The sequence below is a fragment of the Tetrao urogallus genome (assembly GCF_951394365.1).
Source record: "Tetrao urogallus genome assembly, chromosome: 1".
In the NCBI taxonomy this organism is placed as follows: domain Eukaryota; kingdom Metazoa; phylum Chordata; class Aves; order Galliformes; family Phasianidae; genus Tetrao; species Tetrao urogallus.
Window position 1 is genome coordinate 65,562,574 of NC_136813.1, and position 16,416 is coordinate 65,578,989.

Below are 16,416 nucleotides of genomic sequence, written 5' to 3' on the forward strand. Positions count from 1 at the left end.
CCACTGGAAATGGGCTGCCCCTCATGATGTTGTAGTAGCCTCTGTAGATAATCATTTTTCCACACCATCAGAGCCTTGTTTGCTTTGGCTCCATTCTTCTTCCAGTTGGTTGGTTTGCCAGCTTGAAGCCAGAATGTACCTGTGGCATCACATTGGGAGAGTGTCGTCTAAAGCAGTGAGTTTTGTGACTGCAAAGGTCATGACCTTTTTGAAAGCTTGTTGTTTTATAGCAGGAATAAATGCATTCTGCACAGGTCCAATGGCGTTGTGAAATAATTTAACAAATCTTCTTTTTTTTTTCTTTCTTTTTTTTTTTTTTTTTTCCCTCCCAGGACAGTCTATGAAGTCTTAGGACAGTACTGATGGAAGGCCCTTTGCAAACCTCCATTCATGTGTGCCATGAAAATGCTCAGTGGATGTCAAAATTACCAGAAAAGCTTTGGGATACTCCCCTCTTTAACTTATCTCTTCCAGGTAAAGATTAACTTTTGTTCTCTGCTGTTTTTTAAGTCATGTCATTTAAGCACTGGAACATCCTGCTTGTTTTATTTCATGAAGGCTGGTTTTTTTTTTCCATTTGGGTCTGTGGCAGGCAGAAGGGCCAGGGGGAGTATTTTGGAGTTTTTCTTAGAGGGGAGGGAGAAGATCTTAAGGGAAGGGACTTCTGTAGCATCAAGATGTGCAGGATGTGTATGCATCATCATGTCAGATTAGTGTTAATAATCTGAGCATTTCTTTATTTTGGCTACGGTGGAATTTTCTAATGTGTTATTAACACTTTTTTTTCTAATTAAAATGACTCCAAAAGAAGACAACATTTCAGCTTATTGTTTCTTTGCACTGTTTAAAAGAGGCTGGGAAGTTATGGGAGGGAAAAAAAAAAAAGAGAAGAAGGAAGGAGGGTGGGGACTTGGAGTTAATGTATTTGTTTTTGTTAATGTAGATAAGGACTTTACTGCATAGCTGCTGGTCCCTGTTTCTGAAAACTAGATGTATCCAATTATGGGTAAATATAGTTGCATTATAGCTGGTATCTTCATTGGCGCTACAATCAGACTTGCTTATTAAAACAGCTTTTTTAAAAAATATTATTATTTTTTGGTCATTGCTCTCTGCTGTCTTGAACAGATTTTTTTTCCTCATTCTGTCTAAAGAGATTTTAGGAGAACCTGCTTTCACTGGCTTGAGGGAAGACTGCTGGCTGGAGGACTGTTAGCTCTTGAGTGCTTTGCTGTAGGCAGGGCTGCTCCCCCTCCAGCTCAGGCTGCCCAGGGCCCCATCCAACCACCCCATCCAACATGGGTGCTGAAGGGATGGGGCACCACAGCTTCTCTGGGCAGCTGTGCCAGCGCCTCACCATGCTCTGAGTGAAAATTTCTTCCTAGTATCCAATAAAATTTTTCCCTCTTCTAGTTTAAATCCATTCCCTGGTCCTATCATTATCTGCTTATGTGAAAAGTCAGTCTTCCTCCTTGTTATAAGCTCCTTTGAAGTGCTAGAAAGCCACAGTGAGGTCTCCTGGGAGCTTTTTCTTCTCCAGGCTGAACAAGACTTGCTGCCTCAGCCTGTCTTCATAGGAGAGGTGAATCAGCCCTCTGATCATCTTTGTGGCCCTTCTCTTGACCCACTCCAACACTTTCATGTTTTTCTTGTGCTGGGGCCCCAGGCCTGGACACAGAGCTGCAGATGGGGTCTAAAAAAGGCAGAGTAGAGCGGGACAATGTCTTCCCTTTCTCTGCTGGCCATCAGTCTTCTGATACAGTCCCAAATACAGTTGCCCTTCTGAGCTACAAGCACACATTACTGTCTCATGTGCAGCTTTTTGTCCACCACTGTAAGCCATTCTCCAAGGGGCTGCTCTCCAGTTCTTCTGTTCTTCTCCCAGTCTCTATCGTACCTGGGATTGCACTAACCTAAGTGCAGTGCTTGGCCTTGTTGAACCTCGTTAGGTTCTTGTGGGCCTATTTTTCAAGTCTGTCCAGGTCTCTTTGGTTGGCATCTCTTTCTTCTGATCTGTTAACCACACAACTCAAGTTGATGTCAGTAAACTTGCTGAGGGTGTGCTTGATCCCACTGTCCTGATTGTTGATATAAATCTTGAAGAGCATCAGTCCCAGTGCAGACCCCTGGGGGACATAGCTTGTTACTGACATCCACCTGGACAGTCTTTGACCGCGGCCCTCTGATCACGAGCATTCAAATAATTCATTCTCTGTTGAATAGTCTACCCTTCAAATTCTTATCTTTCCACTTTAGAAACAAAAAATGTTATGTGAAACCTATCAAAGGTCTTGTAGAATTCCAGGTAGATTATATCAGTTGCTCTTTCTTTGTCTACTGAAGCTGTCACTCCATGACAGGAGGCAACCAGGAGGTAGAGCAACAAGATAAGAAAATAAGTATCTATCTTATGATAGAAGATAAGTAATTCTTTTTTTAATTTATTTTTATATATTGTTCCTCTTGCAAAAATCATTAAAAAATCAGTGTTCCTTGATATGAAAGTAACCATGTTACTTCTAAAGGGCTTTCGCAGTGGTGTTTCTTGCTAAAAATGCTGAGAACTCGATGTGTGCTTTTGACTTCTTGACTCTTCTCCTAACAGTGATCTTGGTATTCTCGTGAATGTTTGTTGTTTTCACAGTGGACAGGCAAGAAGAAAAGAATGAAAGAATGATGGAGCTGTGTCGGAGAGTATCGAGCTGGGTATTAGGAGAAGTTTCTTCACTGAGAGGGTAGTTGGACATTGGAACAGGCTCTGCAGGGCAGTGGTCCTGGCCCCAACCTGCCAGAGTTCAAGAAGCATTTAGACAACACTGTGAGACATAGGGTTTGAATTTTGGCTGGTTCTATGTGTAGCTAGGAGTTGGAGTTGCTGATCCCTGTGGGTTCCTTCCAACTCAGGTTATTCTTTAATTCTAAGACAAGTCAATTTCAACAAACACTACTGGATGATTTTACTGTGCACTGCAGCTCATGTAGCTTGGAAGAAAGCTTATTCTCCAGCTGACCTACTAAACTGGTCTAGCCCAGATCAGAATAGAACAAAACAAGACCAACGAGGTCAAGACAGCTCTAGCAGGTTTTCAGAGGGAGCGATGTCTGAAGGAAACCCAATTTGGAAACAGGAGCTTACTCATCTCCCCACAGAAGGCAGCCTTGCCCTCCGGTCATTAGGGCATGATAAACGTGTCGTAACCTAAGGGTTATGAGATGACTGGGCTCATCTCAGATAGAGAAGATAACAAGGCATGCAAGAAAGAAACTTGAGAATGTGATTTCTGAACATGTGACAAGGAGACAGATGCAACTCTTAGCAGTTGGCACTGTGTTGCACCAGGTTCAGGACAAGAGTTGTTTAAAGCTTTGAAGCTGCCTGGATTTGTGCTATCTTGCTATCTTTGAATCAAACTTGCTGTATTGTGGGTATATCCTTCTTCGTTTTAACTTAGTGATGTCACATGAAGACACCTAAATGAAAAGTTATTATCCATGATAATGACATCAGCAGATGCAACACCCATTGATGGAATCATGTTCACTTCTCTTAGACTTGGATTTCATCCATGGATATTTGATGGTTTGATTCATACATCTTTTAAAACAAACTCTTTTGATTGAATGTCCTCATTGCCAACCTCCATCTGTGATAACCTTGGTTGGGTCATTTAAAGCAGGAAAATATAGACATAAACTGGATTTCAAAAGGTGAACAACAGTTTGTTGTCTTGTTCTATTATTGAGTGTTTCAAAGAATTTTCTTTATTTCAGATATGATCTTGTCCTTTCGCTTTGGCTACTAGAAGCATTGCCACTGGCACCAGTTTAGACTGACCTTTTAAGAAGCTGGTTTCAAGCATCTGTGATTGCTTTGTTCAACAGAGGATTAAAAAAAAAAAAAAAAAAAGATTTGCAAATTCCTTGCAGATACCCTGTAAAGATCCCAGCAAATCAGGGCATCAAGTTTTAGCTGTTCTTATTGATGCTTTACGAAATGAGAAGAAATAATAGAACAGAAAGAGCTAGCAAGATCACTGACTGCCTGTCCTGAAGGTGTTGTAAGTTGTATCATATGTAAATGAATCTTTATGACAAGAAGTATTTCAGATTTAAGGCTTCAGAGTCAGGCTGGGCATTAGGAGGCATTTATTTACTGTAAGGGTGGTCAAACACTGGAATAGGTTTTCTAGAGAGGTAATTGATGCCCCATGGCTGTCAGTGTTAAAGAGACATGTTGATCGGGCAGCTGGACTTATGATCTTGGTACATTCCTTGTCTATATTCTGTTCTGTGCTCTTCTATATTCAAGGAACGTTTGGATTTTGTGTTGGGGGACATGGTTTAGAGAGTATTATTGATGATGTTTGGACTGGATGATCTTTAAGGTCTTTTCCAACCTTGGTGATTCTGTGAGCTGTTTATTTCTCCAAAAAAGAGAGCGTTCACAACAAGATACTTGTTTTGGTGGAAGACACTCATTGAAATGGGCTGTTTTAATGCGGTATGAGGATATCATGTATCAGATATCAACAGTGATATGTAGTTTAAGTGGGATCTGCTTTAATGAAAAATACTGAAAAGTTGCAGTGCCATCCTTTTATGTGGATTTCACTCTGATAAGACCAGGTAAGTGAGCTCTGTAGGAGCTCACCTTTATGCCATAACTGCATAAGCTGTCAGGCAACAAATGTTTGTTTTGTAAATGAAGAGGAAAGTCAGGTGTGTGTGTGAAATGCAGTCATGCATTGTGGTGCTTGAGTCATTAAGAAATGACATGTTTTCTCTGTTTATTTTTCTATTCTGCAGGTAGTCATGACACTATGACCTACTGCTTGGATAAGAACTCTGCTGTTAGTGGCAATGACTCCAAGCTGGTGAAGTTTTTAAATAAATGTATGCCCTGCATTGTACGCCCTATTATTATGAAGTGGTCCATAACACAGGTAAATGTCTGATGTTCTCAAGCCTGAACACATTTGAATGTTGTGCTGAAGTGCAAAGTGTGGTCCTGTTCTCCCATAAGGCAATGAGAGAACAGCCAGCAGCTGTCATGAAGTACCAGTGCTGTGGGTACCAGATCTTCATTTGTAGGGAGAAGTCGTTCAGCTTGGACAGGGAGGATTCACAAAGTTGTTGCTTAAAATTGACTGCTAGAAATTCATCTTCCTTACAGTTTTCTTATTGTTATTATTAACATTTAGTATTACCCTAATCAAAATAAGTTAGTAGAAGGGTTTTTCTTTTCTTGCACTTAACTCAGAAAGCAATGTCCTTTTTATTGTCACTGTTGTGTGAAGTGCCTGTTTTGCACTGCTTTATTGTGTAAATATTTCAGCGACCTGCAAAGGCAAAAATGTCATTTGAGGGGACTTTAAAGATTAAGAGAATGAAGGTCTGACACTTCACTTAAGGTTTATTTCATTTTTATAAAACAACTGAATTTTAAGCTAGCAGTTATCTCCTGCTGTTCCCCACCAATGTATGCTAAAGATGAAATTGGGGATCATAGTTTAAGTTAGCACTTTTGAAGATTTTTCTGAAGAACGGACTTTCATGTCATCAAAGAGGCACCAGAAATCTTTTCACTTTCGTTCTTTTTGAAGGAGTAGTTCATTAGTAGTGACTTAAAACTGAATAATTGAGAAGTGGCAATAATTATCCTTAGGCTTCCTTGCTTATCTTTTCTTGAACCATTTTTTTTTTAACTTTGGAGTTCATGCCAATTCAGATGCCTCCTCACCTGCCAGTTGCTGGTGGACAAGGTCTTTACGGAGATAAACAAGCTCCATACATCATTACAGTCATTTTCTGGTCGGAGCCTAGCTTGCTGAGTGGGAGGTGACCTGGCAGATGGGGAAGACCTGGCTGCAGGCCTATCCTCTTTAGTGCCAGGTCGTCCCTGCAGGAAGGTGACTCTGTCCCTTGGTATCTGGAGCAGTGACCGAGGCATCCTGCTGCTGGCAGGACCCGCACGTTCCTGGATGGCCCTATGCCAAGCCCCAGCCCTGGCTCTTATGTGTGTCAGCCTGGAGGCCCATATCTTTCCTATGCAATGGCTGACGTCAGCTCTCAACCTGGATGTCAGGTGTGAGATAGCTGTGCTGAGTTGCACTGCTTTGCAAAACATCCTCTTTTTTGCACTTGGAGGCAATAGTTGTGCTGTCTGATTTAGTATGCAAATCCAAGTGACTAATTAGGGGGATTAATCTTTCTAGTTTTCCCAGTCAGTTGGTAGAAAGAAAGAAATTTGTCCAAAGGGCAGTTCACAGCAATTAATCAGTCTGGTGCACTTTCTGGCCACAAAGGTTACATATGACCTACAGCCATACATTTTCTGCACCCCATGTGGAAGCCAGTCTTGGGCATGGATCACTCCTTTGGCTTCTCCAGCCTTGAGGAGACCAAGCAGTGTGGAGGATGATGCTGGCAGCTCCTGTGATCCTCAGCACTTGAAGGCATGTGCAGCTCAGATTGAATTCCCCTCCAGGAGCATAGAGGTGGACGTCTAGAGCTAGGCAGGGTGAACATCCTGCCAGAAGTCTTAATTTCTGTCCCAGCACTAACAAAACTGGTTATTAGGCACAACACCTTGCACTGGTTTTGCTTTAATTGAATCCTATCTGACTTAAATTAGTACAATCTATTTTTTTTTTTCTGAAACCTAATAGTGTTGTCCATGCAAGCAGGTTGAACTGAGACAAAGTAGGATTTCAATGTATTAAATTCATTTGATTATTCTCTCTTAGTGAAAGAGGACAGTGATAAATATAGGAGATGTGTCATTTGGGACATGTTGCCCCAGACTCAGCTCTGTAACCTGTCCCGTGTAGCTCTCAAAGCTAGATGGAGATAAATCCAAGACAGAAGAAGGCCTGTTTGTAGGGCTTCTGCGAGTTAATTCAAATTTTTAAAGAGACTTTATCCTAAGAAGAGAACAATAGCCAGTACTTTTTTCTATTTTTGTTTTTCCTTCCACTGAGGATGAGTGAGGTCCATAGAGACAACCATGGTAAAGTCTTTGATCTAATAAAATAAATACAGAGTTTCTGAGGTGCTGATCCTGCAAGATTTGTTCATACAAATAGCCTTGTGAACAGAGATTGCGTATTTATGCGCAGGTTAATGGATCTTTTAACTTTGAGAAGACAACAAATGCAGAGGTCTGAAACTAATCTAGCCTGTATCTGGAGTATATTCCACAGGGAAATCAGGATCCTCTTGTTAGATAGTAGAATAATTTAAAGTTATGACTTCGTACCTTACAGTGCCATTTTAAAGAAGAAAGATGTGGAAATGGTAGGGCGAATTTGGTACACCTTTTCCAGTTATCTGATCTAAAGGAACAAACCCCTTTCAAATTCTCAGGACCTTTGTCTTCTGTTTAACTCTCCAGGTGCTAACCGTGACGGAGCAACTTGAGGCCGGTGTTAGATATTTGGATTTTAGGATTGCCCACAAGGCTGGCGATCCATCTATGAATCTGTATTTCGTGCATATGGTATACACAACAGTTACTGTACAGGTATTGTCCTTGTCTTTGGAATGGCTATACACATAGTGCTGCTTATTTTATGCAAAGGCCATCCACATCTGAAAATGCTTCCCCAAGGTTTTCTGAATAGGTTATTTGTTTTCCTAATGGGAGGACTTTGAACTAGAGAAAGTTGGCAAGGCTGGTTACTGAGCTAGTTTCAGCAGTTGTAATTAAGGTTTCAATGTTGATCAGTTTCTTATCCTCAAACTGGAACTGCTGTGCCTTGTTCTCTACCACCTATGCCCCACCAAGTGCCTTATGTTTCTGGGGTTTATCTTGTGTAGTCCAAGGATGCTATTATCCGGGGCAGTCATATTTCCCCAGTACAGGCAGACGTTACTAAAAAGAAAGTATTAAGAGCCTACTAAATCACAGAAGCTTTTTTTTTTGGGGGGGGGGAGGGAATAGGAATAAGTGTTTCACTGCAAGACTCAAGTCTGTGTCCCATTATTAAAGTACTGTCAGATCCTATGAAGACTGTAATGTGAAGTTGCTCTTTTGCCTGTGCTGTCTCACTGTGGACCAGTTTACGTTGTCTTTGCATTTGGTGAAATCTGTATAGCCAGGCACAGGGGAGTGCACAGCCAGCTAAAGCAGCTTTTGTTTGTAGCCTGACTGGCTAAGCCTTGGTTTCGTATTTATCATTTGAACCTTTTATGTCATGATGATTGGCACGTTCAAGAGGATAGTTAGATGTAGTGCCTGTTTACTCTGCTAATTATGTGTGATCTCCAAGAAGTCGTCATTGCCTGTAACAAATGGGGAAAACAGATCCTGTCGTGTTTAAGCAAGCACAGAGTTTTCCTTATTTTCCAGTTTGCCACCAACATTGTGTTTGTCCTTGAAGAAGATTGGGAAGATGGGTTTACTGATAATCTGCCTGCAAGGAGATTGATGGGTATTACCAAAATACAAAGCTATTAAATGTAGTGTGCTAGGCCCACAGCCAGAGTAAATCAGCACAAACCTGCAGAAAGTAGGTTTTTCTGGCTTTTCTCTCTGAAGCACCTTGTGGGCTACCAGATGTTCATACTCTGAAAACCTACATGGATTTTTTTATTACAGTGGTTGTGGTTTTATCCAGCTGTCAATGGTTTCATTAATGGAAAAGTTTTATTTCCTTTTCTCTGCGTAGCATGATTTTCTAAGTTGCCTTGACTCTCTCTTATAGGATATTCTGTGGGAAGTATTAAAGTGGTTGGAAACTCATCCTCAGGAAGTTGTTATCTTGGCCTGCAGGAATTTTGATGGATTAACCAAGAAACTTCACTGTCATCTTATTAGGTGTATAAAACACATTTTCCAGTGTAAATTGTGTCCAAGAAATGTAAGTATGAGATCTTTCTCTGTTTCTTTTAAGGGATGATGTATTACAGTGTGTTGTGGTTTTTAACCCTGCAGGTGGCTGAGCACCATGCAGTCATTTGCTCACTCCCCCCCTTCCCAGTGGGATGGGGAAGAGAATATGGAAAAAAGAAAAGTAGAACTCATGGGTTGAGATAAAGCTATTTACTAAGACAGAGAAAAGGGAAAAGACAATAGTTATGAATATCTGTATCTATCTATATATGAATGTATATAACAAGTGATGCACAAGCAGTTGCTTGCCACTCCCCTGACCAACAGCCAGCTGGCTCCCTGAGCACCAAAAGAGAGATGAACTTTTTCCCCCTTCAAAACTCCTTCCACATGATGTCATATGGTATGGAATATCCTTTTGGCCAGTGCAAGTCAGCTGTCCTAATTCTGTCTCCTCCAAACTCCTTGGGCCTTTCTGATAAAATGGCCTTGGCTCTATGCAACACTGCTTGGCGGTAACTATCAACATTGGTGTATTATCAACATTGTTTTTCTTCTAGAATCAAAATCATAGCATCATACCAGACCCTCTGAAGAAAACAATTCCATCCCAGCTGAAACTAAGACACAGTGAAGTGTTTGGTTGAGAGTTTTATTTTCTGCTTTTCTTGTATTTTTCTCCTAGCAAAAGTAGCATTTACTGCATCAGGGATAGGTCTTTATCTAATAAATTTGAGTAGATAAAGCATAGTGTGGAGGAGGGAATTAAATTTGACTGTCACATGTGTAGATTTGTAGGACCATAGTAGGGATACAGCTGCTATCTGCTAGTCTGCCAGATTTTTGTGAGTAAGTGTTGTTATAAATGAAGTTCAGACTATGGCAGGGGCTTTCAGTTTTAGATGGAGATGACTACCTTCTTCTATTGACAGAATTCAGACGAATGCCTTTTCTTCCTTTTCAGCAATGATTATAAGTCATTTGGTGGTATTTATAGCATCAGAATAATATAACTTAGGTGGAAGTGAGCTCTGGAATTCAACCCCACCTGGCAGACCAGACCTACTTCAAAGCCGTGTTGGGCCATATCCTGTCCATTCTTAGATAGCTCTGCAGGTAGAGATTCCTTAGCCTTTCTAGGCAGCTTGATCCAGTTTGACCACTCTCGCAGTAAACTTGTTTGTCATATATCTAATCAGAATTTTTTCTGTGGCACCTTGTGAGTGTTCACTTTCATTCTTTTGGCATGCATTTCTGAGGAGCGGCTGCCTCTGTTTTTTTCTACAGCCACCCATCAGGTATTTGCAGACAGTAGTGAGATCTGTCCATATTCATCTTCAGGCTGAACAGACTCAGCTCTTAGCCTGTATTTGAGTTTCCAGCCCCTGCTCACCTTGGTTGCATGCTGCTGGATTCACTTCAGCACATCTGAGTCTTTTTTTTGTACTGGGAAAGCTCCAGCTGGACACGGTGGACTCGCACATGGGTCCCCAATCTGTCCTGGTGTGTGGGATTACTCCATCCAGGCTCAGGACACTGCATTTGCCTTTACTGAGCTTCATGAGATTTCTGCCAGAGGTGGCAGGTGAGAGGGGAGAAGGTAGATCAGTCCAAATCAGGAGCTCTCTGCTACAGCTGCCAACAGGATACAAGTTGGTGCAGGGGTTTCTGTGCATCACTAGTCCGCTTGGGAATGTGCTGACACCAGCAGCTGCTTTCAGAGAGGGGCCACAGTAGTGGCCTTGGCTTTCCTTCCTCCACTGTAGCTAGAGCTGACCTTCCAGGCAGCCTAATAAGCTTTTGGTCACCCAAACCTCTAGAAAAGCTTTAATTTTAATAATTGGAAATTATTTGACTGCTACATTTTAGAAGCCGAGATTTTTAGCTTCCTCTCTTGACAAGGTGTGGGAGCTTTTAGCAGTTAAACAATTAACATTTCAAAGATGCGCAGGCACAGAGGGTTTTCTCTGGAGATGTGAGGGTGCAGGATAATGATGACCCTGTTTGCGATTTGAATTAATCCTTTGAAGCTGGTGGATCAGTAAGGGCTGAGTATTACCATTTCAAAGCATCTTGTATGGCAGAGTTAAAATAGAACAATTCTCAGCAAAATTAGTGGTTTCTGATAATTCAGGCCTCAACAGAATAACAGAGGACCTGAGTGAAAACATTTGATTGTTTTCTCATGTATCTTGAGTGTGTAAGTGGCTGAGCAGAGCAAGACTGGAGAGGATGACCAAATTTGTTTTCAGACGCATGGCCAGTTCCAAAACAAAAAGAAGTGATTAATTGCAAGAGGAACAAGTTGTTGCTGGTAGTCTGTTGAAGGAAGGTGATAGTCTGAGGTCATGTCACTGAAGAAGAAAAGCAAATGGGAAAAAAAAAAGAAGAAGAAAAGCAACAAAAAGCAAATGGTATCCTTGGCTCCATCAGAAGAGGGGGTGGCCAGCAGGAACAGGAAGGTAATTGTCCCTCTCTACTCTGTCCTCGTGAAGCCCCGTCTGGAGTGCTGCATCCAGGCTTGGAGCCCCCAGTACAAGAAAGACAGAGAGCTGTTGGAGACAGTCCAGAGGAGAGCCATGAAGATGATCAGGGGACTGCAGCACCTCCTCTGCGAAGACAGGCTGAGGCAGCTGGGCTTGTTCAGCCTGGAGAAAAGAAGGCTGCAGGGTGACCTCATTGCAGCCTTTCAGTACCCAAAGGGAGCCTACAAACAGGAGGGGAATCAAGTCTTTGAAAGGGTTGATAGCTGCAGGACAAGGGGAAATGGTTTGAAGTTGAGGGAGGGAAGATTTAGGTTGGATATCAGGGGGAAATTCTTTACAGAGAGAGTGGTGAGGTGCTGGAACAGGCTGCCCAGAGAGGTTGTGGATGCCCCGTCCCTGGAGGTGTTCAAGGCCAGGTTGGATGGGGCCCTGGGCAGCCTGGTCTAATATTAAATGGGGAGGTTGGTGGCCCTGCATGTGGCAGGGGGTCGGAGATTCATGATCCTTGAGGTCCCTTCCAACCCTGGCCATTCTGTGATTCTGTGATTCTAAGAAAAAGAATGTTTCTATGTTGCCTCCAGCGGGAGGGATAATGGGCAGAGGAGATGGGTGAAGGCAAGTATTGCCCTCCTCCAGGAATGCTTTTCATCTCCAGAGGGTGTGTGACCAGCACAGTGGATCCTGCCATTTCTGTAGGTGACACTTTTGCAAGTTAGGTGGCTGAGGAACCTTTTCAGAATCACGAATTCAGATTTAACATCACATAGCCTCATACTTGCTCACTTGTTTTAAAATCATCTAATGTCTACTGTCTTTCAAGACTGCAGCTCTGGTGTCAAATGAAAGTAAGTGTCAAAGCACTTATGAAGCTGTAAATAGAGATCTGTAGTACTGGCACAGACCACAGTGTGACAACATTATATTGTGTTTAAAATTGTAACTGCCTTTGATCTGAATTATTTGAGTTTAAAGATCCTTTGTCAGATGTCTACAGTTTCATCTCTGCATTGTTTGCAAAATAAGCACCTGTGCTCATATGTTACATTTCTGGTGATGTGTTTTTCTTTTTTCTTTTTTTTTTTAAAGAGGTTTGAGCTTTAGAAAGGCAGCTGCAGTAAAGCATAGGCCTCTGTCAGTCACAGATTTTGTAGCTCGTTTTGTTGTTTAAGTCTTAATTTTGAGGTATTTTTCTGATTTAACTGGAGCTCACACTCTCTTTCATGGATGAAGCAAGAGGGATTTCTATGTTCATTCTGGCTCTCTTCAAAGATTCGCATTAAAGTGTTTCCACTTTGGTTTTTATTTTAAGTGAGAAGTTAATTGTAACATCATGAAGCTACCATTTCCACTTGATAAGCAACACAGCAAAAACCCAAAATGTCTGTTAAAATACTGGGTTTGCAAATAAATAAATGAATAAATAAAACTGGTGTCCAATCAACTCTGTCCAATGACAACTTTTGGGGACTGGAAAATTTAATTTCATACTGAAACATTTAAATTAAACAGACCTGTGTCAGACAATCTGGTTTTCTTCCAAGAGTTTTTCCTTCTCTCAATTCAGAATGACTGGGGTTTCCCAATTTCCAAAACTTTTCCCCTTACAGAAGTCAGATCAACATCTAAGATTTGTATTTTCTTACTGAGTCTGAACAGTTGAGTTCTCACGAATGGCTTTGGCGATAAACTTGGATCTGTGTGGCAGTGCTGCTCTAACCATTCCTGTTTCATTGTGTGTTTTTCTGTAGATGGCTGTAGACCTTTGTCCTCCTAGCTCCTCTTGCAAAAAAAAGCTCAGCTTGTAACCCATCCAACAGCTTGTCTGGATGTACATTTAGCAGCATTATTTGAACCAAATCTGTGCCTCGCTATCAAGGCAACTTCACACATTGATATCTGAACTTCAGGGGTGCTGATGTTGTTGGCTCGTAGCTCCTGCTGACTTCAACCCGGACTTAACTTCCCTTAGGTGGTTCCGACTCTGCGGACCATGTGGCAGCATGGCTACCAGGTTATAGTCTCGTATGAAGAAGATCTGGAAGTGCTGAAGCACTGTGAGCTGTGGCCTGCAATCCCATACTGGTGGGGAAACAAAACTACCACTCGTGCTCTCATCCAGTTTCTAGAAGCCATGAAGCGGATGGGCCGTCCAGGTACCCACACGGGGCTACTTGAAGGAGACAAGGGGCACGTACAGTAGTGCAAACCACATAGAAATAGTTGACTGGCAGCTCGTAGCATTGAGGGATAGAATGCTGTTGTGCATGCTGCACGCTCTAGGCACTTACATGTTGCTGAGTGCTCTTGCCCAGCCATGGGTGAGTGCAACGTTGCACGTTGTATTACCTGGTTGTGTAAACGTGTGCACAAGTGTATGTACATACACAAGCTATACCATTGCAGCAGCTCCTTCATCTATGGGATCATGTGGAAAAGAGCACAAGCCCTTTCTCCTCATTGCAGGACAGCCAGCTGGCTGTCAATGCCTTGTCACACATAAGAGACTACTGTCTGAGCCCAGTACTTGCTGGCTTTTACTTCTTTAGACAGCTCTAAGGATGAGGAAAAAGCAGTATGGCACACAATAGCGTAAAGGAAGACAGCCCCTGAAACAGTTCTAGGTCTATGAAACAATACGGAAAGATTCTTAAGCATGTGAATGATTCCCAGTGAACCAGACCTTGAGTGAATGCAATGCTGAGCAGTCTCTGCTGTCCTCAGAGGAGTATTTAATGTGTCACTTTTCAATATTTTGTTTCAGAAACATTCTTCGTTGCGGGGATTAACCTCACCGAAAATTTAAAGTACATTCTTGTACACCCATTTGGATCACTGAAGACAATGACACTCCGGAGTCTTCCATGCTTGAAAATCTGGGTGAGGAAGCAGTATCCAGGACCACAGAAAGAATGTATTAACATCATTGCTGGAGACTTCATAGGAAATGATGATTTTGTCAGAGATGTGATAGAACTTAACGCCAAAATTAATCCTCAGTTACACTGTCCCAGCAAAGGGTCTGGAACAAAGAGCATTTCATTTGCAGCTCTTTAAAAAATCTTTGAAAAGCTGAAAGGACTTTGTGTGCATTTAATATTTCCTGGTTTAAACATCCCAGACTACACAAAGATCTGGTTAACTTAAACCAGGGATTTTTAAAAGCTCATTAAGAAAAACTCTCTCAAAATCATCAGGCTTTCAAAGTCTTTTCTTGAAAAAGGAGAGCAGGAAGATCTTGTTGAAATCATTATAGAAATGTGGAATAGGCATAATTTACTTGGGAGGTGCTTAGATCCTGTAGCAGCTGAAAATATTGAAAGTCTCAAGAACTATTTAATATATGAGCAAGAAGGAGAAATGTCACTAACTGCACAAATAACTCTGTGATTTTATTTTCTTTCTGCACATACTTGCAACCCCAATTCTCAGTATTTTATCAGTGTGAAACTAACTTGCTGTTTTCATGGTTTGTATTGAATATACAAGTGAGCAATTGAAAAAAAAATTTTTAACCTATCAAAGATACTGATATTCTTAGTTGCCACAATCTCTATATGTATATCAATCTGGAGATCTAGTATTAGCTGTATCATGTGCTGAATATCAGTTGTGAACCATTTCACCAGCATGGTAGTCACAACATTCCTACTATTTTTAAGAGATGTGTAACAGAACACTTTGTTCTTGTTATCATCGATGCCAGTTCTGCCACAGCCAGACCCATGGACAGTTTTGTCTGCTGCAGTAAAATGTTTTTATATTAGGAGCTGCAAAAACACCTCTTACATTAGAAATTAGTTTCATATGTGTCTGCTTTCTGTCTGAACTCAGACTGCTCTAAAAATACAGATCATTGGATCGTCATGCTTATGTGAGGTTTCACGACTGATGTTCCTTTATTTACATATTTTTGTAGTACTATAGTTTTTTCCTCTTGATAAGTATTCTTTACTTGCTTAAACACTGTTTTATGTAAATTAATTCTATTTTTCTAATTTTTAAATGAACTGTGCAATAACAGATGATCATGAAGGTAAGAGAAAGGACAAAGATCAGGGCTAAAACAAAAAAGAGGCATTGTATGAAGTTACTATGCAGCGTCATCAACATACCTCACTTTTTATATGCACTTTACACATAGAAATTGAGTTGAAGTGTCTGGCAAGATGTTGTGTTTGCAGTAGGTAGCTGCCTAACTTCCAAACGGATTGCTACTTGATACCAGATCAAAGTTACCTTTCACTTATAGGGATGAAAGGCGAAGATGCTACCTCTTCATGCAGTCTCCCACAATTGCAGACTATGTAGGAATGAAAACCAAACATTCCACTTAGTTAGAAGACTTTCTAAATGCCTATTTACAGTGCTGTTTATGCTTGATCTCACTTGTGTTTACTTCATATAGAGCAGTCATTCAGTTTGGTTTTTTAAATAGCCGCCACGTGCGCGAAGTGCTGTTCTAACTCAGAATGTTTTTCTGCCTATCTTTTGTACCTTTCAAGTGTCTTGTCTCTTTACCTAATAAATCTTTTTTTGTGTACTAAAGACTGAAATGCAGTTTTGTTTCTCCTTTCTGTAATACTGACGTTTTTTCTGTAAGAATTGACACAGTAGCGGGTATTGTGGATGAAGATGTTCACAGCTCACTTTTCACTTTATTACTTGCTTAAATATACACATCAGTGTTGTTTCTGCTTCACTGCAGTAATAAATGGCATTTATTTAAGTAAATATTCAAGCAGAATACGTGGAAATATCTCTATTATTTATATACAGGCAATAGTGTTTTCTTCAGTAGCTTTCATTTTTTGATGACCAAGGGACACCTTGTCTGTAACAAATATTTTATTCTGAAAAATGGGATTAAAGTCTTTATGTGATGTAGTATTTTCCTGAAGGTTAACTTAGATGCCATCCTGTGATTCCACATTTGAGGTTCAGAGTCAATGACTATTCCAACATAAAAATTACTGCTATCCTTGCTCTTGCTGCCAGAATGAAGCTCAAAGCTGTTGTTTTCAAACAAAAGTTTTCTGAATCACTGTCCATTTCTACAATGTGTCAAAAGCATCAACAGGTTAAGAAATAAACTCTCCA

At 41.1% G+C, this 16,416-nt stretch overlaps 1 protein-coding gene across 1 annotated transcript; it reads left to right on the top strand.

The window, feature by feature from the left end:
- Positions 1-321: 321 nt before the first annotated feature.
- PLCXD1 (phosphatidylinositol specific phospholipase C X domain containing 1) lies at positions 322-14,392 on the top strand (the record flags this gene model as incomplete). The annotated part of the gene is given in 7 exon segments (XM_079544456.1): positions 322-474; positions 4,807-4,943; positions 7,394-7,522; positions 8,706-8,861; positions 13,289-13,472; positions 14,081-14,331; positions 14,333-14,392. Coding segments are annotated over 7 exon segments (1,029 nt in total). The 5' UTR covers positions 322-362.
- Between the last annotated feature and the right edge of the window lie 2,024 nt (positions 14,393-16,416).